General features: G+C 48.8%; 1 protein-coding gene across 2 annotated transcripts in view; it reads left to right on the plus strand.

Annotated features, from left to right (window-relative positions):
- LOC147123797 (V-type proton ATPase subunit B, brain isoform-like) overlaps positions 1–27,225 on the plus strand; it is a 265,836-nt gene that overhangs the window by 72,935 nt on the left and 165,676 nt on the right. The window contains exons 2-4 of one of the 2 annotated variants that reach the window (XM_085976125.1): positions 11,530–11,585; positions 24,006–24,104; positions 25,724–25,817. In XM_085976125.1, the coding sequence (XP_085832251.1) occupies positions 11,530–11,585; positions 24,006–24,104; positions 25,724–25,817 (249 nt within the window). The remainder of the gene's footprint in view (positions 1–11,529; positions 11,586–24,005; positions 24,105–25,723; positions 25,818–27,225) is intronic. The other variant, XM_085976134.1, reaches the window with a different exon arrangement.

Consider the following 27,225-nt stretch of genomic DNA (forward strand, 5'->3'; position numbering starts at 1 on the left):
AGAGAACCATATTGCCAAAGCTTACATTGCAAAAAGGTACAGTTTTCCAACATTCTGTAGGTGTCAATCGATTTGACATTTGTTGGGTATATACAATATTACTTTTAAACAATATTAATTTTAAACAGTCTTTCTACTTCATTTGGTACGTTCAATATTAATTTTAAACAGTCTTACTTTTAAACAGTCCTCAGGTTGTGACATGTTGTTACATATTTAGCCCCAAGGTATGGTCTGTCTCCTTCTCCTAGGACTAATCTCAATTTGACAGATCATCCAATTCCTTGAAATCTGGGGTTGTTTGGCTTAGCTTGTTGAATAATATGTTTCTTGATGTGTTGAATTTTTCGCATTTTAGGAGGAAATGCATTTCTGTTTCAACCTCGCCAGCCAGACATTGATCGCATATTCTATTCTCTCTAGGCTGCCAGGATTTCTTGTATCTGCCTTTTTCAATTTCCAGTTGGTGGTCGCTTAGTCTGTACCTGGTGAGGGTCTGTCTCTGTTTTGTGTCTCTGATGGTCGTGAGGTAGTCTGCCAGTTTATATTCTCTTTTTAGGGCCCGGTAACATTCTAATCTGCTTTGGCTTTCGGTTATTTTGTTCCAATGTTCCAGGTAGGTTTCTTTGCATTTTTTAATGATTTGGTTCACTCGGATTGGTGTTTGGACGGCTGTGTTGGTCTGGGGCTGGTCAGGGTCCGGCTGAGTACTTAGTTTCAGTAGCAGCTGACTCAGGGGACTCTTTTCTGGGTTTAGCTCTTGGGTCTGAAAGGCTTTGAAATGAAGGGTGTCTGGGGAGCTAGATTTGAGGTGATTTAGGAAGTTTAGTGCTCGTTTTTGGATGTTTATTATCAGTGGGTATCTGCCTAGTTCGTATCTGCCAGTCTCTCTCTCTCTCAATTCAATTCAATTCAAATCGCTTTATTGGCATGACAAGTTACATCTTATGTTGCCAAAGCATCGAAAAACATTCATGGTTGTACACAAAAATACAGATCTATCCATACAGTGTATAAACAGATATATCCCTGAGTGTATAAATATACATTCATATAATTTGTATATACTCTTTTCTTATATTTAGTAGTTGTCCCTCTGTTTATGGCAAGCTGTAACATAGTGTGCCGCTAAGGTTACACAATTTCTCTCTTCCCCTAGTAGGTATGGGAGTTTTTGGTCGTCATTCAAATTTCTGAATTCCGGGCATATTTTTGTGAATTTTGTGTAGAAATTCTCCCTCATGCCCTGATATTTTCACAAGCTCTCTTCCCCCCAGTCTCTCTCTCCCCCCGGTCTCTGTCTCTCTCTCTCCCCCCCAGTCTCTCTCTCCCCCCCAGTCTCTCATTCCCCCCCAGTCTCTCTCTCCCCCGTCTCTCTCTTCTCCCCCCAGTCTCTCTCTCTCTCTCTCTCTTCCCCCCAGTCTCTCTCTCTCTCTCCCCATCTCTCTCTTCTCCCCCCTAGTCTCTCTCTCTCTCTCTTCCCCCGTCTCTCTCTTCTCCCCCCAGTCTCTCTCTCTCTCTCCCCCCGTCTCACTCTCTCTGTCTTTCCCCCGTCTCTCTCTCTCTCCCCCCAGTCTCTCTTTCTCTCTCTCCCCCAGTCTCTCTCTCTCTCCCCCAGTCTCTCTCTCTCTCTCCCCCACAGTCTCTCTCTCTCTCTCCCCCCAGTCTCTCTCTCTCTCTCCCTCTGGTCTCTCTCTCTCTCTCTTCCCCCCAGTCAGTTCAGTTCAGTTCAGTTCAAATGCTTTATTGGCATGAAAGTTTACAGAGAACCATATTGCCAAAGCTTACATTGCAAAAAGGTACAGTTTTCCAACATTCTGTAGGTGTCAATCGATTTGACATTTGTTGGGTATATACAATATTACTTTTAAACAATATTAATTTTAAACAGTCTTTCTACTTCATTTGGTACGTTCAATATTAATTTTAAACAGTCTTACTTTTAAACAGTCCTCAGGTTGTGACATGTTGTTACATATTTAGCCCCAAGGTATGGTCTGTCTCCTTCTCCTAGGACTAATCTCAATTTTGACAGATCATCCAATTCCTTGAAATCTGGGGTTGTTTGGCTTAGCTTGTTGAATAATATGTTTCTTGATGTGTTGAATTTTTCGCATTTTAGGAGGAAATGCATTTCTGTTTCAACCTCGCCAGCCAGACATTGATCGCATATTCTATTCTCTCTAGGCTGCCAGGATTTCTTGTATCTGCCTTTTTCAATTTCCAGTTGGTGGTCGCTTAGTCTGTACCTGGTGAGGGTCTGTCTCTGTTTTGTGTCTCTGATGGTCGTGAGGTAGTCTGCCAGTTTATATTCTCTTTTTAGGGCCCGGTAACATTCTAATCTGCTTTGGCTTTCGGTTATTTTGTTCCAATGTTCCAGGTAGGTTTCTTTGCATTTTTTAATGATTTGGTTCACTCGGATTGGTGTTTGGACGGCTGTGTTGGTCTGGGGCTGGTCAGGGTCCGGCTGAGTACTTAGTTTCAGTAGCAGCTGACTCAGGGGACTCTTTTCTGGGTTTAGCTCTTGGGTCTGAAAGGCTTTGAAATGAAGGGTGTCTGGGGAGCTAGATTTGAGGTGATTTAGGAAGTTTAGTGCTCGTTTTTGGATGTTTATTATCAGTGGGTATCTGCCTAGTTCGTATCTGCCAGTCTCTCTCTCTCTCAATTCAATTCAATTCAAATCGCTTTATTGGCATGACAAGTTACATCTTATGTTGCCAAAGCATCGAAAAACATTCATGGTTGTACACAAAAATACAGATCTATCCATACAGTGTATAAACAGATATATCCCTGAGTGTATAAATATACATTCATATAATTTGTATATACTCTTTTCTTATATTTAGTAGTTGTCCCTCTGTTTATGGCAAGCTGTAACATAGTGTGCCGCTAAGGTTACACAATTTCTCTCTTCCCCTAGTAGGTATGGGAGTTTTTGGTCGTCATTCAAATTTCTGAATTCCGGGCATATTTTTGTGAATTTTGTGTAGAAATTCTCCCTCATGCCCTGATATTTTCACAAGCTCTCTTCCCCCCAGTCTCTCTCTCCCCCCGGTCTCTGTCTCTCTCTCTCCCCCCCAGTCTCTCTCTCCCCCCCAGTCTCTCATTCCCCCCCAGTCTCTCTCTCCCCCGTCTCTCTCTTCTCCCCCCAGTCTCTCTCTCTCTCTCTCTCTTCCCCCCAGTCTCTCTCTCTCTCTCCCCATCTCTCTCTTCTCCCCCCTAGTCTCTCTCTCTCTCTCTTCCCCCCGTCTCTCTCTTCTCCCCCCAGTCTCTCTCTCTCTCTCCCCCGTCTCACTCTCTCTGTCTTTCCCCCGTCTCTCTCTCTCTCCCCCCAGTCTCTCTTTCTCTCTCTCCCCCAGTCTCTCTCTCTCTCCCCCAGTCTCTCTCTCTCTCTCCCCCACAGTCTCTCTCTCTCTCTCCCCCCAGTCTCTCTCTCTCTCTCCCCCCAGTCTCTCTCTCTCCCCCCAGTCTCTCTCTCTCTCCCCCCCAGTCTCTCTCTCTCTCTCTCCCCCCAGTCTCTCTCTCTCCTTCCCTCTCTCTCTCTGTCTCTCTCTCCTTCTCTCTCTCTCTCTCCTTCGCTCTCTCTCTCTCTCTCCTTCCCTCTCTCTCTCTCTCCTTCCCTCTCTCTCTCTGTCTCTCTCTCCTTCCCCCCTCTCTCTCTCTCCTTCCCCCTCTCTCTCTCTCTCTCTCCCCTTCCCTCTCTCTCTCTCTCCTTCCCTCTCTCAATTCAATTCAATTCAAATCGCTTTATTGGCATGACAAGGTACATCTTATGTTGCCAAAGCATCGAAAAACATTTATGGTTGAACACATAAACGCAGATCTAACCATACAGTGTATAAACAGATATATCCCTGAGTGTATAAATATACATTCATATAATTTGTATATACTCTTTTCTTAGATTTAATGGTTGTCCCTCTGTTTATGGCAAGCTGTAATATAGTGTGCCGTTAGGGTTACACAATTTCTCTGTTCCCCTAGTAGGTATGGGAGTTTTTGGTCGTCATTCAAATTTCTGAATTCAGGGCATATTTTTGTGAATTTTGTGTAGAAATCCTCCCTTATGTCCTGATATTTTCTACAAGCTGTGAGGAAGTGCATCTCTGTCTCCACCACTCCCTGACTGCAGTGAGAGCATATCCTGTCCTCTCTTGGCAGCCGGGTCTGCCTGTGTCTGCCTTTTTCGATGGCCAGGCTATGTTCACTAAGTCTGTACATTGTCAAGGTTTTTCTCAGTTTGCTATCCTTTACCATGGTCAGGTATTCAGCCATGTTGTATTGTCTGTTTAGGGCCAAGTAGCAATTGAGTTTGTTTTGGTTTTTTGTTCCCTTCCTCCTTCCCCCTCTCTCTCTCCTTCCCCCTCTCTCTTTCCCTCTCTCTCTCTCTTTCCCTCTCTCTCTCTCTCTCCTTCCCACACAGACAGACAGACAGACAAACTCATTTATACATATCCTTCCCCCCAGTCTCTCTCTCTCTCTTCCCCCCAGTCTCTCTCTCTCTCTCTTCCCCAGTCTCTCTCCCCCCAGTCTCTCTCTCTCTCTTCCCCCAGTCCCTCTCTCCCCCCAGTCTCTCTCTCCCCCATCTCTCTCTTCTCCCCCCAGTCTCTCTCTTTCTCCTTCCCCCCTCTCTCTCTCTCCCCCTCTCTCTCTCTCTCTCCTTCCCCCTTTCTCTCTCTACCATCCCCCTCTCTCTTTCCCTCTCTCTCTCTCTTCCCCCTCTCTCTCTCCTTCCCACACAGACAGACAGACAGACAAACTCATTTATATATATAAAAATTATTTCTACTTTTTTCATAACAACATGCCCTCAAAAAACCCTCGGCACCGCCGGGCACTCCAGCTAATATAATATATACAGGAGTGTTATACCCAGCAACACACAGTGTGTTATTATACAATATATACAGGAGTGTTATCCCCAGTAACACATGGTGTGTTATTTAATATATACAGGAGTGTTATACCCAGTAACACACGGCGTGTTATTATATAATATATACAGGAGTGTTATACCCAGTAACACACGGTGTGTTATTATATAATATATACAGGAGTGTTAGACCCAGCAACACACAGTGTGTTATTTTTAATATATACAGGAGCGTTATACCCAGTAACACACGGTGTGTTATTATATAATATATACAGGAGCATTATACCCTGTAACACACGGTGTGTTATATAATATATACAGGAGTGTTATACCCAGTAACACACGGTGTGTTATTATATAATATATACAGGAGTGTTATACCCAGTAACACACGGTGTGTTATTACAATATATACAGGAGTTTTAGACCCAGTAACACATGGTGTGTTATTACAATATATACAGGAGTGTTAGACCCAGTAACACACAGTGTGTTATTATATAATATATACAGGAGTGTTATACCCAGCAACACACGGCGTGTTATATAATATATACAGGAGTGTTATACCCAGTAACACACAGTGTGATATATAATATATACAGGAGTGTTATACCCAGTAACACACGGCGTGTTATATAATATATACAGGAGTGTTAGACCCAGTAACACACAGTGTGTTATTATATAATATATACATGAGCGTTATACCCAGTAACACACAGTGTGTTATTATATAATATATACATGAGCGTTATACCCAGTAACACACAGTGTGTTATTATATAATATATACAGGGGTGTTATACCCAGTAACACACAGTGTGTTATTATATAATATATACATGAGCGTTATACCCAGTAACACACAGTGTGTTATTATATAATATATACAGGAGTGTTATACCCAGCAACACAGAGTGTGTTATTATTATAATATATACAGGAGTGTTAGACCCAGCAACACATGGCGTGTTATTATTATATATACAGGAGTATTATACCCAGTAACACATGGCGTGTTATTATAATATATACAGGAGCGTTATACCCAGTAACACACAGTGTGTTATTATATTATATAATATATACAGGAGTGTTATACCCAGCAACACAGAGTGTGTTACTATTATAATATATACAGGAGTGTTATACCCAGTAACACATGGTGTGTTATTATATAATATAATACAGGTGTGTTATACCCATTAATGCATAGTGTGTTATTATATCAGCTGATGAATCAGTACTCCTCCATGTTCAATGCCATTTGGAAGAAGCACTGAGAGTAGCAAGGGCACAGAATGTACTCTGGGTGGGGGACTTCAATGTCCATCACCAAGAGTGGCTCGGTAGCACCACTACTGACCGAGCTAGCTGAGTCCTGAAGGACATGACTGCCATGCGACAGGTGGTGAGAGAACCAACACAAGGGAAAAACTTACTTGACCTCGTCCTCACCAATCTACCTGTCGCAGATGCATCTGTCCATGAAAGTATTGGTAGAAGTGTCCTTGTGGAGACGAAGTCCCGTCTTCACACTGAGGACACCCTCCATTGTGTTGTGTGGCACTACCACAGTGTTAAATGGGATAGATTCAGAACAGATCTAGCAGCTCAAAACTGGGCATCCATGAGATGCTGTGAGCCATCAGCAGCAGCAGCATTGTATTCCACCACAATCTGTAACATCATGGACTGGCATATCCCTCACTCTACCATTACCATCAAGCCAGGGGACCAACCCTGGTTCAATAAGGAGTGTAGAAGAGCATGCCAGGAGCAGCACCAGGCGTACCTAAGAATGAGGTGCCAACCTGGGGAAGCTGCATCACAGGACTACATACATGCTAAAAAGCAGAAGCAGCATGCTATAGACAGGGTTAAGCGATCCCATAATCAACGGATCAGGTCAAAACTCTGCAGTCCTGCCACATCCAGTTGTAAATGATGGTGGAGCGCACTGGATACAGCAAAGGCTATGGGCCCTGACAACATCCCGGCTATCGTGCTGAAGACTTGTGCTCCAGAACTAGCCGCGCCTCTAGCCAAGCTGTTCCAGTACAGCTACGACACTGGCATCTATCCAACAATGTGGAAAACTGCCCAGGTATGTCTTGTCCACAAAAAGCAGGACAAATCCAATCCGGCCAATTACCGCCCCATCAGTCTACTCTCAATCATCAGCAAAGTGATGGAATGTGTCATCGACAGTGCTATCAAGCGGCACTTACTCACCAATAACCTGCTCACTGATGCCCAGTTTGGGTTCCGCCAAGACCACTCGGATCCAGACCTCATTACAGCCTTAGTCCAAACATGGACAAAAGAGCTGAATTCCAGAGGTGTGGTGAGAGTGACTGCCCTTGACATCAAGGCAGCATTTGACCAAGCGTGGCATCAAGGAGCCCTAGTAAAACTGAAGTCAATGGGAATCAGGGGGAAAACTCTCCACTGGCTGGAGTCATACCTAGCACAAAGGAAGATGGTTGTGGTTGTTGGAGGTCATTAATCTCAGCCCCAGGATATTGCTGCAGGAGTTCCTCAGGGCAGTGTCCTAGGCTCAACCATCTTCAGCTGCTTCATCAATGACCTCCCCTCCATCACAAGGTCAGAAGTGGGATGTTCGCTGATGACTACACAGTGTTTAGCGCCATTCACAACTCCTCAGATAATGAAGCAGTCCATGCCTGCATGCAACAAGACCTGGATGACACTCAAGCTTGGGTTGATAAGTGGCAGGTAACATTCGTACCACACAAGTGTCAGGCAATGACTATCTCCAACATGTGAGAGTCTAACCACCGCCCCTTGACATTCAACGGCATTACCATCGCCGAATCCCCCACAATCAACATCCTGGGGGTCACCATTGACCAGAAACTTAACTGGACCAGCCACATAAATACTGTGGCAACAAGAGCAGGTCAGAGGCTGGGTATTCTGCGGCGAGCGTCTCACCTCCTGACTCCCCAAAGCCTTTCCACCATCTACAAGGCACAAGTAAGGAGTGTGATTGAATACTCTCCACTTGCCTGGATGAGTGCAGCTCCAACAACACTCAAGAAGCTCGACACCATCCAGGACAAAGCATCATTGGCACCGCATCCACCACCTTAAACATTCACTCCCTCCACCACCGGAGCACCGTGGCTGCAGTGTGTGCCATCTACAAGATGCACTGCAGCAACTCGCCAAGGCTTCTTCAACAGCACCTCCCAAACCTGCGACCTCTTCCACCCAGAAGGACAAGGGCAGCAGGCGCATGGGAACACCACCACCTCCAAGTTCCCCTCCAAGTCACACACCATCCTAACTTAGAATTATATCGCCGATCCTTCATCATCGCTGGGTCAAAACCCTGGAACTCCCTCCCTAACAGCACTGTGGGAGCACATTCACCACACGGACTGCAGCGGTTCAAGAAGGAGGCTCACCACCACCTTTTCAAGGGCAATTAGGGATGGGCAATAAATGCTGGTGTTGCCAGTAACGCCCACATCCCAGGAGCGAATATAATAAAATACAGGACGGTTATACCCAGTATCACACGATGTGTTATTATATCATCATTGGTTCCCATTCCCCGACTTCAAACTCCCTTCGTGGCCTTGCCCCTCCCTATCTTTGTAACCTCCTCCAGCCCTACAACCCTCCGAGATCGCTGCGCTCCTCCTGTTCCTGTGTAACAGGCTCGAGTTGCTGAATGGCCTCCTCCTGTTCCTGTGTAACAGACTCGAGGAGCTGAATGGCCTCCTCCTGTTCCTGTGTAACAGGCTCGAGGTGCTGAACGACCTCCTCCTATTCCTGTGTAACAGGCTCGAGGGGCTGAATGACCTCCTCCTATTCCTGTGTAACAGGCTCGAGGGGCTGAATGGCCTCCTCCTGTTCCTGTGTAACAGGCTCGAGGGGCTGAATGGCCTCCTATTCCTGTGTAACAGGCTCGAGGGGCTGAATGGCCTCCTCCTGTTCCTGTGTAACAGGCTCGAGGGGCTGAATGGCCTCCTCCTGTTCCTGTGTAACAGGCTCGAGGGGCTGAATGGGCCTCCTCCTGTTCCTGTGTAACAGGCTCGAGGGGCTGAATGGCCTCCTCCTGTTCCTGTGTAACAGGCTCGAGGGGCTGAATGGCCTCCTCCTGTTCCTGTGTAACAGACTCAAGGGGCTGAATGGCCTCCCTCTGTTCCTGTGTAACAGGCTCGAGGGGCTGAACGACCTCCTCCTGTTCCTGTGTAACAGGCTCGAGGGGCTGAACGACCTCCTCCTGTTCCTGTGTAACAGGCTCGAGGGGCTGAACGACCTCCTCCTCCTCCTGTGTAACAGGCTCGAGGGGCTGAATGGCATCCTCCTGTTCCTGTGTAAGAGGTTCGAGGGGCTGAATGGCCTCCTCCTGTTCCTGTGTAAGAGGTTCGAGGGGCTGAATGGCATCCTCCTGTTGCGATGTGGATAGTGTGAAGATAATAAGATGGATTTGTTCCCCTCTCCCCTCCCCACTCAAATGCCCGGCTGATAACTGATCGCCGAATGCGCCCCAGGGAGAGTTATGAACCTGCTCTGTGCAGGAGTCTCCCAGCAGCAGTGAGCACTTTCAGGGGAACAAGGAAGAGCTCCTGGAATAAAGTTGGGCAGGGTTTCCAACGAACGACCTTATGGGATTTGGAGGGTGACTGAAGGAGGGGTCGGAAAAAAAGGGAGGAAATTAGGAAGAAAAGACAGAAACAAGGCAAAATGGAAAGAAAAAGACTTGCATCACCTTTCAGGACCTCAGGGGGTCCCAAAGCACTTCACAGCCAGTTCACTACATTGGAAGTGTAGCCACTGTTGTAACACAGGAAACGGGGCAACCAACTTGTGTACAGCAAGATCCCACAAACAGCAATGTGATAATAACCAGATAATCTGTTTTCTTAGTGATGTTGATTGAGGAATAAATATTGGCCCCAGGACATGGGGATAGCTCCCCTGCTCTTCTTCGAAATCGTGGCCGTGGGATCTTTTACGTCCACCTGCGAGAGGGCAGACGGGGCCTCGGTTTAACTTCTCATCCAAAAGACGGCACTTCCGACAGTGCAGCGCTCCCTCAGCACTGCCCCTCCGACAGTGCGGCGCTCCCTCAGTACTGCCCCTCCGACAGTGCAGCACTCCCTCAGTACTGCCCCTCCGACAGTGCGGCACTCCCTCAGTACTGCCCCTCCGACAGTGCGGCGCTCCCTCAGTACTGCCCCTCCAACAGTGCAGCGCTCCCTCAATACTGCCCCTCCGACAGTGCGGCGCTCCCTCCGTATTACCTCTCTGACAGTGCAGCGCTCCCTCAGCACTGCCCCTCCGACAGTGCGGCGCTCCCTCAGTGCTGCCCCTCCGACAGTGCAGCGCTCCCTCCGTACTGCCCCTCCGACAGTGCAGCGCTCCCTCAGTACTGCCCCTCCAACAGTGTGGCGCTCCCTCAGTACTGCCTCTCTGACAGTGCAGCGCTCCCTCCGTATTACCTCTCTGACAGTGCAGCACTCCCTCAGTACTACCCATCCAACAGTGCAGCGCACCCTAAGTACAGCCCCTCCGACATTGCAGCGCTCCCTCAGTACTGCCCCTCCGACAGTGCCTCGGTACTGCCCCTCCGACAGTGCGGCAGTCCCTCAGTACTGCCCCTCCGACAAGTGCGGCGCTCCCTCAGTACTGCCCCTCCAACAGTGCGGTGCTCCCTCAGTACTCCCCCTCCGACAGTGTGACGCTCCCTCAGTACTGCCCCGCCGACAGTACAGCACTCCCTCAGTACTGTCCCTCCGACAGTGCAGCGCTCCCTCAGTACTGCCCCTCCGACAGTGCAGCGCTCCCTCAGTACTGCCCCTCCGAAAGTGCAGCGCTCCCTCAGCACCGCCCCTCTGACAGTGCGGCAATCTCTCAGTACTGCCCCTCCGACAGTGCGGCGATCTCTCAGTACTGCCCCTCCGACAGTGCAGCGCTCCCTCAGTACTGTCCCTCTGACAGTGCAGCGCTCCCTCAGTACTGCCCCTCCGACAGTGCAGCGCTCCCTCAGTACTGCCCCTCCGACAGTGCGGCGCTCCCTCAGTACTGCACCTCTGACAGTGCAGCACTCCCTCAGTACTGCCCCTCCGACATTGCGGCTCTCCCTCAGTACTGCCCCTCCGATAGTGCGGCGCTCCCTCAGTACTGCACTAGGAGTGTTAGCCCGGATTTGGTGCTCAAGTCTCTGGAGTGGGGAGTGTTACCCATTGTAGTACGGCTGACACCCAATGGTCTTGTGGTGTTGCCGCACAGATACATAACCATTGATAAGTGCCTGCAGTAAATTGTTTGTCCTTAAAGTGTTAACGATCCCTCGTGCTGCATGGAATCCCTGTACCAATCCCAGCTCTCAGCAATGCCGGCAGGTCTTTGGGAATTTATTTTGGGAAAAGATCGGAATGGCTAGCGAGGCTGGATCGCGGCGGGGCGTCGCACAGATGTGTGTGCACAAGAGGCCCAGTACTGAGAGGTCCCGCTGGGCGGTTCACAACCTTTACAGATATGGTGACTGTGCATGTCAGATTGAATGGACGTTAAACTGGCAGCATGATGCTGAGTGTAAACTCTCTACTCTGCTCCTCCTTGCTCGCCCTCCAGAGCATTTAAACTCTTACTCTTCTTCCCTGCAGCGTACAAGACCATCTCAGCTGTGAATGGACCATTAGTGGTGCTGGACAATGTTAAGGTACTGTCAACCTGCCACACCTATTCTCCACCCAACTGAGTGAAGCAGTGCATCGGAGAGCACTGGGCAAACACTGCCAGGCCTCGAGTCCAGGGCTTCGACACGTTAGTTAAAGCTGTGGTTCCTTTGTTCCTTTTAACTGTGCGGCCCATTCATTAGGGGGCTGTCAGCCACATCACTTCCTGATCGAAAGGCGTCTGAGGTAATGATGCGTGAGGCGGGGGCAGCGAGGCAATTACTGGGCCAGTGTGAGAGCTGTCACTCTTGTTTAGTCAGCTGGAACAACTGTTGAACGTCTTAAGAGTAAACCTTCAGCAAGGGCCTCAGAGCACACAATCCTGAGAGGTGCTGCGCCTGACAGCCAAGAGATGCACTGAGAAAAACATTTCATATTGTAGATTCTTATGGGAGACATCCTAGGGAAAATAATTTTTTTCCGCTCTCCCAGGGCAGGTACAGCATGGGTTAGATACAGAGTAAAGCTCCCTCTACACTGTCCCATCAAACACTCTCAGGGCAGGTACAGCATGGGTTAGATACAGAGTAAAGCTCCGTCTACACTGTCCCATCAAACACTCCCAGGGCAGGTACAGCACGGGTTAGACACAGAGTAAAGCTCCCTCTACACTGTCCCATCAAACACTCCCAGGGCAGGTACAGCACGGGTTAGATACAGAGTAAAGCTCCCTCTACACTGTCCCATCAAACACTCCCAGGGCAGGTACAGCACGGGTTAGATACAGAGTAAAGCTCCCTCTACACTGTCCCATCAAACACTCCCAGGGCAGGTACAGCACGGGTTAGATACAGAGTAAAGCTCCCTCTACACTGTCCCATCAAACTCTCCCAGGGCAGGTACAGCACGGGTTAGATATAGAGTAAAGCTCCCTCTACAATGTCCCATCAAACACTCCCAGGGCAGGTATAGCATGGGTTAGATACAGAGTAAAGCTCCCTCTAAACTGTCCCATCAAACACTCCCAGGGCAGGTACAGCACGGGTTAGATACAGAGTCTACACTGTCCCGTCAAACACTCCCAGGGCAGGTAAAGCACGGGTTAGATACAGAGTAAAGCTCCTTCTACACTGTCCCATCAAACACTCCCAGGGCAGGAACAGCACGGGTTAGATACAGAGTAAAGCTCCCTCTACACTGTCCCATCAAACGCTCCCAGGGCAGGTCCAGCACGGGTTAGATACAGAGTAAAACTCCCTTTACACTATCCCATCAAACACTCCCAGGGCAGGAACAGAACAGGTTAGATACAGAGTAAATCTCCCTCTACACTGTCCCATCAAACACTCCCAGGGCAGGTACAGCACAGGTTACATACAGAGTAAATCTCCCTCTACACTGTCCCATCAAACACTCCCAGGGCAGGTATAGCATGGGTTAGATACAGAGTAAAGCTCCCTCTACACTGTCCCATCAAACACTCCTGGGGCAGGTACAGCATGGGTTAGATACAGAGTAAAGCTCCCTCTACACTGCCCCATCAAACACTCCCAGGGCAGGTACAGCATGGCTTAGATACAGAGTAAAGCTCCCTCTACACTGTCCCATCAAACACTCCCAGGGCAGGTACAGCACGGGTTAGATACAGAGTCTACACTGTCCCGTCAAACACTCCCAGGGCAGGTAAAGCACGGGTTAGATACAGAGTAAAGCTCCCTCTACACTGTCCCATCAAACACTCCCAGGGCAGGAACAGCACGGGTTAGATACAGAGTAAAGCTCCCTCTACACTTTCCATCAAACACTCCCAGGGCAGCTACAGCATGGGTTAGATACAGAGTAAAGCTCCCTCTACACTTTCCATCAAACACTCCCAGGGCAGCTACAGCATGGGTTAGATACAGAGTAAAGCTCCCTCTACACTTTCCATCAAACACTCCCAGGGCAGGTACAGCATGGGTTAGATACAGAGTAAAGCTCCCTCTACACTTTCCATCAAACACTCCCAGGGCAGGTACAGCACGGGTTAGATACAGAGTAAAGCTCCCTCTACACTGTCCCATCAAACACTCCCAGGGCAGGTACAGCACGGGTTAGATGCTGAGTAAAGCTCCCTCTACGCTGTCCCATCAAACACTCCCAGGGCAGGTACAGCATGGGTTAGATACAGAGTAAAGCTCCCTCTACACTATCCCATCAAACACTCCTAGGGCAGCTACAGCACGGGTTAGATACAGAGTAAAGCTCCCTCTACACTGTCCCATCAAACACTCCCAGGGCAGGTACAGCATGGGTTAGATACAGAGTAAAGCTCCCTCTACACTGTCCCATCAAACACTCCCAGGGCAGGTACAGCCCGGGTTAGATACAGAGTAAAGCCATCTCTACACTGTCCCATCAAACACTCCTACGGCAGGTACAGCACGGGTTAGATACACAGTAAAGCTCCCTCTACACTGTCCCATCAAACACTCCCAGCACAGGTACAGCACAGGTTAGACACAGAGCAAAGCTCCCTCTACACTATCCCATCAAACACTCCCAGCGCAGGTACAGCACGGGTTAGATACAGAGTAAAGCTCCCTCTACACTGTCCCCATCAAACACTCCCAGGGCAGGTACAGCACGGGTTCGTTATCGGGTTAGACAGTATTGATCCTGTCAACGGATACTTTTGACTCTTTATAGCTGCCCTCCTCTCTGGAGGAGTTACCTGTTGCTGAGAATGACTCCCGAACCTTGAGTAACTCGGCACACTGATTATTCTTTTTGCAGAAGTGAGTTTTACTTGCCTATTCATCGCTGCAAAGCGGCTTTAATCTGTCTGATTCCCATTGTCCACTTTAGAGATGGAATGTTTGGTGTATGTGCCTTTAAGAGCAATTGTGGTGTATGTGCCTTTAAGAGCCCCAGGTGTGCGTAATGCCGGTAATTGCCATTTGGGCTATATAAACCTGTGTATTGTGTATATCCTTTAGAACCCCCCCCCAGACTTTGCTTAGTAAATACCTATGAACCAACTCCTGTCTTCAGTGTCTTTATCTACACACGGACACTACAGTGGCGACGAAGTGGAAACGGACTTACCTGCAATTCGGCAGCACCTCAAGGACATCGATTCCTCCAGCGTCCAGAAGACTCAAGGAAGTAAGAGAAACTGTGGTTTCACCAGCTGGCCAAGCTGGTGACAGGTACTGCGCTAATCCTTCCTGGGCATCAGGCTGGAGCTCCAGCGGCGGGCTCTACAGCTGAGACAGGCAGCGAAATCTGAGGCAAGCAATAACGGACTGGGAGGGTGCACTCGAGAGACGGCCGGCGCAGCAAGCAGGTCAGCGTTTAGACCTCCGTCGGGAACGAGTCTCCAACAGTGAATAAACGGAAACCACAGTAAAACAGCGTTGTTATCGGTAGCAGCGGCGGGAAAGCGCGGGAAGCGCCATATCGTTGCTGCAGAGAGAAAAAAGAAAGGGCGCGGGAAGCGCCATGTCTTTTCTGAAATGCCTAAATCTGGTAATATTGAGGCTTTTGATGGCGAAATAGAAGATTGGACCACATACGTGGAAAGAGTAGAGGTTTATTGCACTGCAAATGGAATAGCAGATGAAAAAAAAGCTTCAGTACTTCTGAACTTAATGGGTGCAAAGACATACGGGCTGTTACGAAACTTAATCACTCCAGCCAAACCAAAGGACAAGAATTTTAAAGAAATTGTTGATACCCTGCAGGAGCATTTAAACCCAACACCGCTGCTAATAGTGGAACGATTCAAGTTCTTCAAGAGAAATCAACACAAGAATGAAAGTAACGCTGATTACCTAACCGAATTAAGAAAGCTATCAAAGTACTGCCAATTCGGAGCAGGACTATCGGATTATCTTCGAGACAAATTTGTTTGCGGTCTCTTAAGTGAAGGAACACAAAAAAGACTGCTTTCTGAAAAAGATTTAACATTGGACAAAGCTTTCAGTATGGCTGTATCATACGAAGCAGCAGCAAAAGGAGCTGCAGAGATACAACAAGAGACACAGGACTTCGGCACCCATGAAATGACACAGGAGTTCGGAAGATGTTATCGCTGCGGCAGATCCACCCATAACCAGAGGGACTGCTGGTTCAAGGGCAAAGCATGCAGGCAATGTGGTAAAATTGGACACATTGCACGGGTATGCCAATCTGGACAAAATAAATCCACTGACAGAAAACAAAAAATCAATAAAGAAAAGTACAGGAAGGTACAAATGATGACGGACAATAGCTCCGAAGACCAGAATAGCGATAGCGACTCCGGAAACAAGAGACTAAGCTGTCTCAAATTACATAATGTACTTGCCAAAGAGGATTACCAAACCATTTGGGTTACCCTCACAATAGCAGGGTCCCCAGTTAAAATGGAGCTAGATACAGGATCAGCTCTAACCGTAATAAATCGACGACATTACGAGAGGCTATTTTCGCATATACTTCTAAAAGACACATCCATTATCTTAAAAACATATACGGGGCAGAAAGTCTACCCCAAAGGAAAAATAAGGGTGCCTGTGGTATACAACGGCAAAGAAATACAAAAGTTGTATTTATACATTCTACAAGATGGTGGTCCACCGTTGTTGGGACGTGAATGGATAAGGAAGATACGTTTAGACTGGCACTCCATTCAGGCACTGACGGTGACCAGTAAGGAAAAAAACAATGATGACATCATACCTGAACGATGAAAAGACATCTTGGCCAACGCCAAAGAAGTGTTTCAAGAGAAACTAGGAACCTTGAAAGGCATCACCGCCTCAATAAAAGTGGAAGACGCAGCAATTCCCAAATTTTTTAAGGCAAGACCTGTGCCATACGCAATACATCCAGCAGTCGAGGCAGAGCTGGAGAATTTGGAAAAGGCAGGCGTATTATCCAAAATAGGTTGGAGCGAATGGGCAACACCCATCGTTCCAGTCATGAAAAAAGCATTGAAAAATAACTCTGAGGAACAGAGAAAAATTCGCATCTGTGGGGACTTCAAGGTGACTGTAAACCCGGTCCTTCACACGGTACAGTATCCTCCTCCGAGGATAGAAGATATTTTCGCCTCACTATCCGGAGGGAAACGTTTCACAAAAATTGACTTGGCACAGGCATATCTACAGATGGAGGTTGAGGAGACCTCTAAAAAGTATCTCACAATAAACACACACAAAGGCCTGTACCAGTACAATCGACTGGTATTTGGAGTAGCATCAGCTCCAGCTATCTGGCAAAGAGCTATGGAGCAAGTCCTGCAAGGGATTCCGGGGGCTCAATGCTACCTAGACGACATCCTTATAACAGGAGAAAACGACAACGAGCACCTTGCCAATTTGGAGCAGGTGCTCACTAGGCTGAAAGAACGAGGCCTACGAGCAAATCGCCCCAAGTGCGAATTTTTCCAAAATCAGATATCATATTGTGGCCACATAATTAATAAGGAAGGGTTACATAAGTCACCTGAAAAAATTGAAGCAGTTATAAAAGCCCCAACACCTGAAAATGCTTCACAATTAAGGTCATTCCTGGGATTAATAAATTACTATCATAAATTTTTACCGAACTTATCAACTATTCTACACCCTCTTAATGATCTTCTACAGACAGGGGTGATTTGGAAATGGAACGAAGACTGTAAACGTGCCTTCCATAAATGTAAAGACTTAATCACATCCGAGAAAGTTTTGGCTCATTACAACCCATCACTACCAATCAGACTGGCGTGCGATGCATCCCCTTACGGCATAGGAGCGGTATTGTCCCATAGATTCCCTGATGGCTCAGAACGGCCGATAGCTTTTGCATCACGCTCATTGAACTCAGCTGAGCGTAACTATGCCCAAATAGACAGGGAGGCACTCAGCCTGGTATGGGGAGTGAAGAAATTCAACCTGTGGTAAACCACTTTTATCGTTCACTATCGTTACACTATAGTTATCACTGTTATATTGTTCTCACTGTTCTCACTGTTGTATCACTATACGAGGTCGCCTCTTGTCACGCTGTTATACCTGGGCTGACCATCACTGACTCCGCCCATGGCTCCACCTACCTGCCCAGGTATAAAGGTAGTCGACTGGCTGGTATTCCTCCTTGTTGGATCCGATCACCCATGAGGGTGGGCTCTGTTATTTAGTCAATAAAAACCTATAGTTACTTTCCTAACTCGTCGCTTTTCATTGGACGAATTGATAGGTATATCAATTTTATTGACTAAATTTTAAGATGTCTAACCAGCCAGACGCCCAGCCACAACAGCCACAGCAGCCTTCAGACGCCGAACTACAACAGTCACAGCAGCCGGCTTGGCTGCGAGCCCTCAGACCACCGTACCTGGATCTAAATCCACAGGCAGCAAACTCAGCCCTCGACTTCGATCACTGGCTGAGCTGCTTTGAAGCCTACCTGGAAGAGTCCAGCGTGCCTCAGAGATCCAAGCTAAGAGTTCTGAACGCCCAACTGAGCCCTAAAGTATTCGCGCTCATCCGGGACCTTAAAACATACGAGGACGCCATCAACCGGCTGAAAAGACAGTACCAAACCCCGGTAAACTCCATGTATACCAGGCACCTCCTAAGGTCCCGCCCGCAACTGCCAGGGGAGCCGGTGGAGGAATTTTTACGTGTGCTACAAGCACTCGGCAGAGACTGTAACTTTAAAGCAGTAACGGCGGCAGAAAATACGGAAGACAACGTCCGCGATGCCTTCGTGAAAGGCCTACGGTCCGACTACTCACGGCAGCGATTACTGGAAGCAAAGGACCTCGACCTGGACAAAGCTGCAGCCCTCGCTCTCTCCCTGGAGGTGGCCCATCGGGACCAGGAGGCGTTTTCCAGGTACTGTTCGCGACCCTGGGACTCGGGCCTGACCCCTACCGCAATACCCTTCACTGCGCCGCCCCCGGGACCTACCTCAGCGTCGGCGTCCCGGACCCGATCGGGACCGCCACCCCCGGTACCGGCTCCGACATCGGACCCCCGCGGCTGTTTTTTCTGCAGCCAGGAGAAACACCCGAGGTCGCGCTGCCCAGCTAGGAACTCCACCTGCTCAACCTGCAGGAAGAAAGGCCATTTTGCTAAGGCCTGCAGAAGTGGATTTTCAGAGGCCAGCAGTGCCTCATGCGAACTGTGGGGGCGGCCATCTTCCTTCAAGGCAACAGAGGCCAGCATCCCCACACGTGAGTCATGGGGCGGCCATCTTTGATCAAGGCAACCGACACCAACAGTGCCTCATGTGAGTTATGGGGGCAGCCATCTCCTCCGCCATTTTGTCCAACCTCGTGGGAGACTCCATTTTACCCACCACGCTTGACTGCCACCGTGCCTCCGGACCCGACGACCGCCTCACCCGCAGACGACAACGACTCGCTCAGCTACACACTAGCCTCCGTCACTCTGGATCAAGCCCGCCCGCATCACCTGTCCAAGTCGATGATGGACATCAAAGTAAACGGCCACGCCACGACCTGCCTGTTCGACAGCGGAAGCACGGAGAGCTTCATCCACCCAGACACGGTGAGCCACTACTCCCTCCCTGTCCTGCCAACGCGCAACCGAATCTCGATGGCATCGAGGTCCCACGCCACGGACATCAGCGGCTACTGTGTTGTGACCCTGTCGGTTAAGGGTACGGAGTATAAAAACTTTAAACTCCTCGTCCTCCCCCAGCTCTGCGCTGCCGTCCTACTAGGGCTGGACTTCCAATCCCACCTCCAAAGTGTCACCCTAGCATACGGTGGACCCCTCCCCCCACTCACAGTCGACAACCAGCGGATGTCAAACCGCCCACCGCGTAACACCTGCAGCCTATCCACCCTCAAGGCCCCGCCACCTTCCCTGTTCGCTAACCTAACCCCCGACTGCAAACCCGTCGCTACCAAGAGCAGGCAGTACAGCGCCGGGGACAGAGCCTTCAATAGCTATGAGGTGCGGCGCCTCCTGAAAGAGGGCATTATCGAGGGGAGCAGCAGCCCCTGGCGTGCCCAGGTCGTGGTCGTTAAGACCGGCGATAAAAATCGCCTGGTCATCGACTACAGCCAGACCATAAACAGATACACCCAGCTGGACGCATACCCCCTTCCCCGCATATCTGACATGGTCAATCAGATTGCACAATACCGAGTATTCTCGACCATCGACCTTAAGTCGGCCTACCACCAACTCCCTATCAGCCCGGAGGACCGCCAGTATACCGCCTTCGAGGCGAATGGGCGCCTCTACCACTTCCTTAGGGTCCCCTTCGGTGTCACCAACGGGGTTTCGGTCTTCCAAAGGGAGATGGACCGGATGGTTGACCAGAACGGACTGCAGGCCACGTTCCCTTATCTAGATAACGTCACCATCTGCGGCCGCGACCGGCAGGACCATGATGTGAATCTGGAGAAATTCCTCCGTACGGCCCAACGGCTGAACCTCACCTACAATAAGGAGAAATGTGTGTTTAACACCTCGCGCCTTGCCATCCTCGGCTGTGTAGTAGAGAACGGAGTCATCGGCCCCGACCCCGAAAGAATGCGCCCCCTCATGGAGCTACCCCTCCCCCACTGTCCTAAGGCACTTAAGAGAACCCTGGGACTCTTCGCCTACTATGCCCAATGGGTGCCCAATTATGCGGACAAAGCCAGACCCCTCATGAAGTCCACATCCTTCCCCCTCATGGAGGAGGCGTGCGCGGCCTTCTCCCTCATTAAGGGAGACATAGCCAAGGCCACAATGCACGCAGTGGATGAGTCCATCCCCTTCCAAGTGGAGAGCGATGCATCCGACTTCGCCCTAGCCGCTACCCTTAACCAGGAGGGGAGGCCGGTGGCCTTCTTCTCAAGGACCCTGCAGGGCCCTGAGATCCGACACTCGTCAGTCGAGAAGGAAGCCCAGGCGATCGTGGAGGCGGTACGACGCTGGAGGCATTACCTGGCAGGCAAACGATTTACCCTCCTCACCGACCAGCGTTCGGTCGCTTTCATGTTTAATAACAAGCTGAGGGGCAAAATCAAGAATGACAAGATCTTGAGGTGGAGAATCGAGCTATCCACCTACGATTATGATATCTTGTACCGGCCAGGTAAGCTGAACGAACCCCCTGATGCTCTTTCACGGATTACATGCGCCAGCGCGCATATTGATAGACTTCAGACCCTCCACAACGACCTCTGCCACCCCGGGGTCACCAGACTTTACCATTTCATTAAGGCCCGCAACCTGACCTACTCCATCGAGGAGGTCAGGACCATGACCAGGAACTGCCAGACCTGTGCCGAGTGCAAACCGCACTTCTATAGGCCGGACAGAGCAAGCCTGATCAAGGCCACCCACCCCTTCGAGCGCCTGAGCATCGACTTTAAGGGGCCCCTACCGTCATCTGACCGTAATGTGTACTTCCTCAACATCGTTGATGAGTATTCCCGTTTCCCCTTTGCCTTCCCCTGCCCAGACATGACCAGTACCACGGTCATTAAATGCCTGAACGAACTCTTCGCCTTGTTCGGGTTCCCGAACTACATACATAGTGACCGGGGCTCCTCCTTCATGAGCGAGGAACTCCGTCAGTTTCTACTAGCGAGAGGTATTGCAGCAAGCAGGACCACCAGCTACAACCCCCGAGGGAACGGCCAGGTGGAAAGAGAGAACGCGACGGTATGGAAGGCCGTCCTCTTAGCCTTAAAGTCTAAGGGCCTCCCAACCTCCCGCTGGCAGGAAGTCCTCCCGACAGCGCTGCATTCCACCCGGTCACTACTTTGCACTGCCGTTAACGCCACCCCCCATGAACGCATGTTTGTTTTCCCCAGGAAGTCGACTACGGGAACCACTCTACCAACCTGGCTGACCTCTCCGGGGCCCGTCTTGCTGTGAAAGCACGTGAGGGCCCATAAAACGGACCCCCTGGTCGAGAGGGTGAACCTCCTGCACGCCAACCCCCAGTACGCCTACGTGGCTTACCCAGACGGGCGGGAGGATACTGTCTCCTTACGAGACCTCGCACCCTCGGGCACTCCGGAGACACCACCTTTACCCCCCCCCACCACCCCCCCAATTCCAGCCCAGGTAGACGGCATGCCGGAACCCCACGAGCCTTCGCCGACCACGCAGACACCAGCATTAACACCGGATAATGCAACACCGCCGCTGCGACGATCGGAGAGGCTTACGAGGCCTCCGGACAGACTGACATACCAGAACTGGTAGTACACTTCACCCCGCCGGACTCAAATCTAAAGAAGGGGTGAATGTGGTAAACCACTTTTATCGTTCACTATCGTTACACTATAGTTATCACTGTTATATTGTTCTCACTGTTCTCACTGTTGTATCACTATACGAGGTCGCCTCTTGTCACGCTGTTATACCTGGGCTGACCATCACTGACTCCGCCCATGGCTCCACCTACCTGCCCAGGTATAAAGGTAGTCGACTGGCTGGTATTCCTCCTTGTTGGATCCGATCACCCATGAGGGTGGGCTCTGTTATTTAGTCAATAAAAACCTATAGTTACTTTCCTAACTCGTCGCTTTTCATTGGACGAATTGATAGGTATATCACAACCATTACCTACACGGACAAAAATTTACCTTGCTGACTGACCATCAACCCCTCATCTCCATATTCAACCCTAAAAAAGGTGTCCCCATTATGACGGCACAAAGACTACAGAGGTGGTCCATTTTTCTAGGGGCACACCAATACAACATTGAATACAAAGGGTCAAAACAGCATGGGAATGCTGACGGTTTATCGCGCCTACCGTTGCCAACGATAGAAGAGGCACCAACAGTAGACCCAGTAGAGATATTCCACTCTACCATAGTGGAATGTCTACCGGTGACAAATTCTGCCATTGAAAGGGAGACAAGTAATGACCCTACTCTCTCACGGGTCTACGATTTAACAGTGAAGGGATGGCCAGCACATGGCGAACCACTGTTGTCAGCATTCTCGCAAAGAAGAGAACAGCTGTCAGTGTGCCGAGGAACCTTGATGTGTGGCTCCAGAGTGGTGATTCCACCCAAACTCCAGGATAAAGTGCTGAAGGAGCTTCACGAGGGGCATCTGGGTGGAGTGAAAATGAAGAACCTAGCTAGGGCGTTTGTATGGTGGCCAGGTATCGATGGAGACATCGAAGACATGACCAAGAGCTGCCTAGGATGCCAGAAGGTCCAAAATGCTCCGCCACAGGCCCCTCTACATCCATGGGAGTGGCCCTCATCTCCCTGGCAAAGGGTGCACATCGACTTTGCTGGTCCATTTATGGACTCAATGTTCTTAATCGCAGTTGATGCACACTCCAAGTGGCCGGAGGTAATAAAGATGTCCTCCACCACCACGGAAAAAACCATCACAGTATTAAGGACCATATTTGCCAGGAATGGGCTGCCGGAACAGATATGTTCTGATAATGGACCGCAATTTGTGTCCGAAGAATTCAGAAAGTTCTTAAAGAACAATGGGGTAAAGCACTACACGTCCGCCCCATACCATCCCGCCACCAATGGATTGGCTGAAAGGTTTGTCCAGACCTTCAAGAAGGCCATAAAGGCCATGGGTAATGAAGACATAAAACTTCAGCACAAGGTGGATAACTTCTTATTTGCATATAGGAATGCAACACATATGGTTACTAACCAAACTCCCGCCATGATGTTCTACAATAGAAACCTAAGATGCCGGCTGGATTTGGTCAAGCCCAACATCCGAAGGGACGTGGAGAACCGGCAGTTTCAGGGCATGAATGAAAGGCCAACTAGGGCCTTCCAGATAGGCCAACCGGTTTTGGCCCGGGACTACCGTACCGAGAAATGGCAGCCTGGAACTATCTGCACACGACTAGGACCACTGATGTATACCGTGGACATCGGAGAAAGCATAATAAGGCGCCATGCTGACCAAATCATCAAGTCATCTGAAAAGGGACAACCTACACCACCACTCTATACATCTAACGATGAAGTAGAGATACCCATATCTACCTCCGATCCGGTGATACTGGAACCCGATACTGGCCTTCAAGCCGAATCAGCCTTGCCAGAAGAACCTACTACACCACCAGAAACTACTACACCCCCGAGGCGTTATCCGGACCGAGTCAGGAAGCCTCCTGAGAGACTAACTTATAATTAATTAATACAGCAATGTATATTATTTTGCATATAACATGTAATTAATAATTACTTAAAATATGATGTACTAGTTAGCTAGAAGGGGAGGAATTGTGGTGTATGTGCCTTTAAGAGCCCCAGGTGTGCGTAATGCCGGTAATTGCCACTTGGGCTATATAAACCTGTGTATTGTGTATATCCGTTAGAACCCCCCCCCCAGACTTGCTTAGTAAATACCTATGAACCAACTCCTGTCTTCAGTGTCTTTATCTACACACGGACACTACAGAAAGCAAATACAAAATGCTGTGTTACATGTCCGACTCTGTTCATTCGCATCTCTTTGACCGTTCCTTTCTTGCAGTTCCCCAAATACGCTGAGATTGTTAACTTCACGCTCCCTGACAAGAGTGAGAGGAGTGGCCAGGTGCTGGAGGTGGTTGGATCCAAGGCTGTTGTTCAGGTAACTCCTCCATTTGTGTGCTGACCTACGACCTTCTCTTCCGGTGCGGGAATCCCGCAGGATGCAGTGAAGTTTCACTAGATTGATTCCTGGGATGAGAGGGCTGTCCTATGAGGGGAGATTGTGTAGAATGGGCCGATACTCTCTGGAGTTTAGAAGAATGAGAGGTGATCTCATTGAAACATACAAGATTCTGAGGGGGATTGACAGGGTAGATGCTGAGAGGTTGTTTCCCCCTGGCTGGAGTGTCTAGAACTAGGGGGCATAGTCTCAGGATAAGGGGTCGGCCAACTTACCTGCCTTTCAAGTTTATCCCTCTTGAAATGAACCCCAGTGCTTTGTTTGCTTTTTTATGGCCTTATTAACCTGCATCGCTACTTTTAGCGAGCTATATATCTGTAACCCCAGATCCCTCTGCTCCTCTACCCCATTCAGACACTGATTTTCCAAGGAGTATGTGGCCTCCTTATTGTTCCTATCAAAATGTACCACCTCACACTTATCTATATTGAAATTAATTTGCCAATTACATTTGCATTCTGCAAGTTTATTAATGTCTTCCTGTATTTTGTCGCAGTCCTCCTCTGTATTAACTATACCCCCCATTTTGGTGTCATCCGCAAATTTTGAAATTGCACTTCCGATTCCTGAATCCAAATCATTTATGTAAATGGTGAACAACAGTAGTCTCAGCATCGATCCTTGTAGAACACCATTGCCCACCATTTGCCATTCTGCCCTTAAGCTGCTCTTGATACCTACTCTCTGCTTTTGGTTATGGAGCCAGCTTGCTATCCATTCTGCTACTTGTCCCCTGACTCCACATGCTCTGACTTTAGTCATGAGTCTACTATGCGGTACTTTATCAAAGGCCTATTGGAAATCCAAATAAATATATTGCGTCTATTACGTTACCCTTATCTACCCATTCTGTTACTTCTGCAAAGAATTCAATAAGGTTGGTCAAGCAGGACTTTCCCTTTTAGAATCCATGCTGACTACTCTTTATTATATTTTCGGTTTCTAGATGTTTTTCTTTGAGTAAGGATTCCATTATCCTGCCTACCACTGACATTAAGCTAATTGGTCTATATTTCCCTGGACTTTTTAAATATAGGAATTACATTAACTGTCCACCAGTCCTCTTGCACTATTCCTTTTTCTAATGAATTTTTATGTATATCTAATAGTGCCTCTGCTATCTCTTCCCTAACTTCGTTTAATATGTGTGAATGCAATCCATCTGGGCCAGAGGTTTTATCCTCTCTGAGTTTGATTAGTTTATCGATTATCTCCCCCCTTTAAGTGTCTTTATATCCTTTTTGATATCAGAAACGCATCCTTTATAGCTGGGTTTAAAGTTTCACGATGAATACCAAACAGAGTGTCACTCAGGTCCTGTTGCTGCCATGGATGGTTTAGATCCTTTTGTTCCCCTTCTCTCTATTGTGCTCTTGCAGCAGACTGACCTGGCCTGGTGTCCACTTTTATTCGATTCACATCGATTGCTGCTTTACTGCTTGATCTCTCCTCTTCCCCCCGCCACCTGCCCCCCCCCCCACCCTAGCCACTCCCGCCACACCTCAAGTTTTTTAAATGATTTATATTTTGTTCTGCAGGTGTTTGAAGGAACGTCTGGAATTGATGCCAAGTTGACAGCCTGCGAGTTCACGGGGGACATCCTGCGAGCACCGGTCTCAGAGGACATGCTGGGTGAGTTTATCTTCACTATCGGGCAAGAAAAAAAGAATGGTGCACTCCAACTGGGCCTGAAACAAAGGCCTGTCGAACCGCCGGTCTAGGCAGGTGGTCCTCCGGGTTTCCTAGCACCGGGCATCCATGTTATAAATCAATCAGGTAACAGTAGGGTTGCCAAAACCTCCCGGATTGTTCTGGAGCCTCCTAGAACTAAAGCTTAATCTCCCGGACATTTATAAGAACATAAGAACATAAGAAATAGGATCAGGAGTAGGCCATTCGGCCCCTCGAGCCTGCTCCGTCATTTAATGAGATCATGGCTGATCCGATTTTGGCCTCAACTCCATTTTCCTGCCTGCTCCCCATAACCTTTGACTCCCCTATTGCTCAAAAATCTGCCTATCGTTCTTCCTAAGCAAGAACTTCTTTGAGCCTGATGTGGACTGACCAAGACTCTTTACAATTGAAGCATCACTTCCTCCCCTCTATTGCAGCCCGCTTCAGATAAAGGCCAACATTCCACTAGCCTTTTTGATTGCATTTTGCCCCTGTCCACTAACTTCTAGTGATTTGTGTACAAGGACACCCAAATCTCTCTGCTCATCCACAGTTCCTAGTCTCTCCCCATTTAGAAAATACGCTGAATTATCCTTCTCAGGTCCAAAGTGGACGACCTCTCACTTCCCCACACTGAACTCCATCTGCCACAGGTTTGCCCACTCACTGAATCTGTCAATGTCCCTTTGTAACTTCCTGCTCCCATCCACACTATTTATGTTAAACCATATGTCTCAGGTTAGCCTGACATCAGTAGTGGGGAAAATGCTAGAGTCCATTATAAAAGATGTAATAGCAGAGCACTTGGAAAGCAGCGACAGGATCAGACAAAGTCAACATGGATTTACAAAAGGTAAATCGTGCTTGACTAATCTACTGGAATTTTTTGAGGATGTAACTGGTATAATAGATAAGGGAGAACCAGTGGATGTGGTGTATTTGGACTTTCAGAAGGCTTTCGATAAGGTCCTGCATAAGAGATTAGCGTGCAAAATTAAGGCACATGGGATTGGGGGCAAGGTATTGACTTGGATAGAGAACTGGTTGGCGGATAGAAAGCAGAGAGTTGGAATAAACGGGTCATTTTCCGAGTGGCAGGCAGTGACTAGTGGGGTACCGCAAGGATCGGTCCTAGGACCCCAGCTGTTCACAATATACATTAATGATCTGGACGAGGGAATTGGATGTAATATCTCCAAATTTGCAGACGACACAAAGCTGGGTGGGAGGGTATGCTATGAGGAGGATGTCGTGAAACTCCAGTACGATTTGAGCAGGTTGGGTGATTGGGCAGAAACATGGCAAATGCACTATAATGTGGATAAATGTGAGGGTATCCACTTTGGTGGCAAAAACAGGAAGGCAG

This window comes from Somniosus microcephalus, chromosome 2 (assembly GCF_052327205.1).
Source record: "Somniosus microcephalus isolate GS21.2 chromosome 2, FLI_Smic_1.0, whole genome shotgun sequence".
In the NCBI taxonomy this organism is placed as follows: domain Eukaryota; kingdom Metazoa; phylum Chordata; class Chondrichthyes; order Squaliformes; family Somniosidae; genus Somniosus; species Somniosus microcephalus.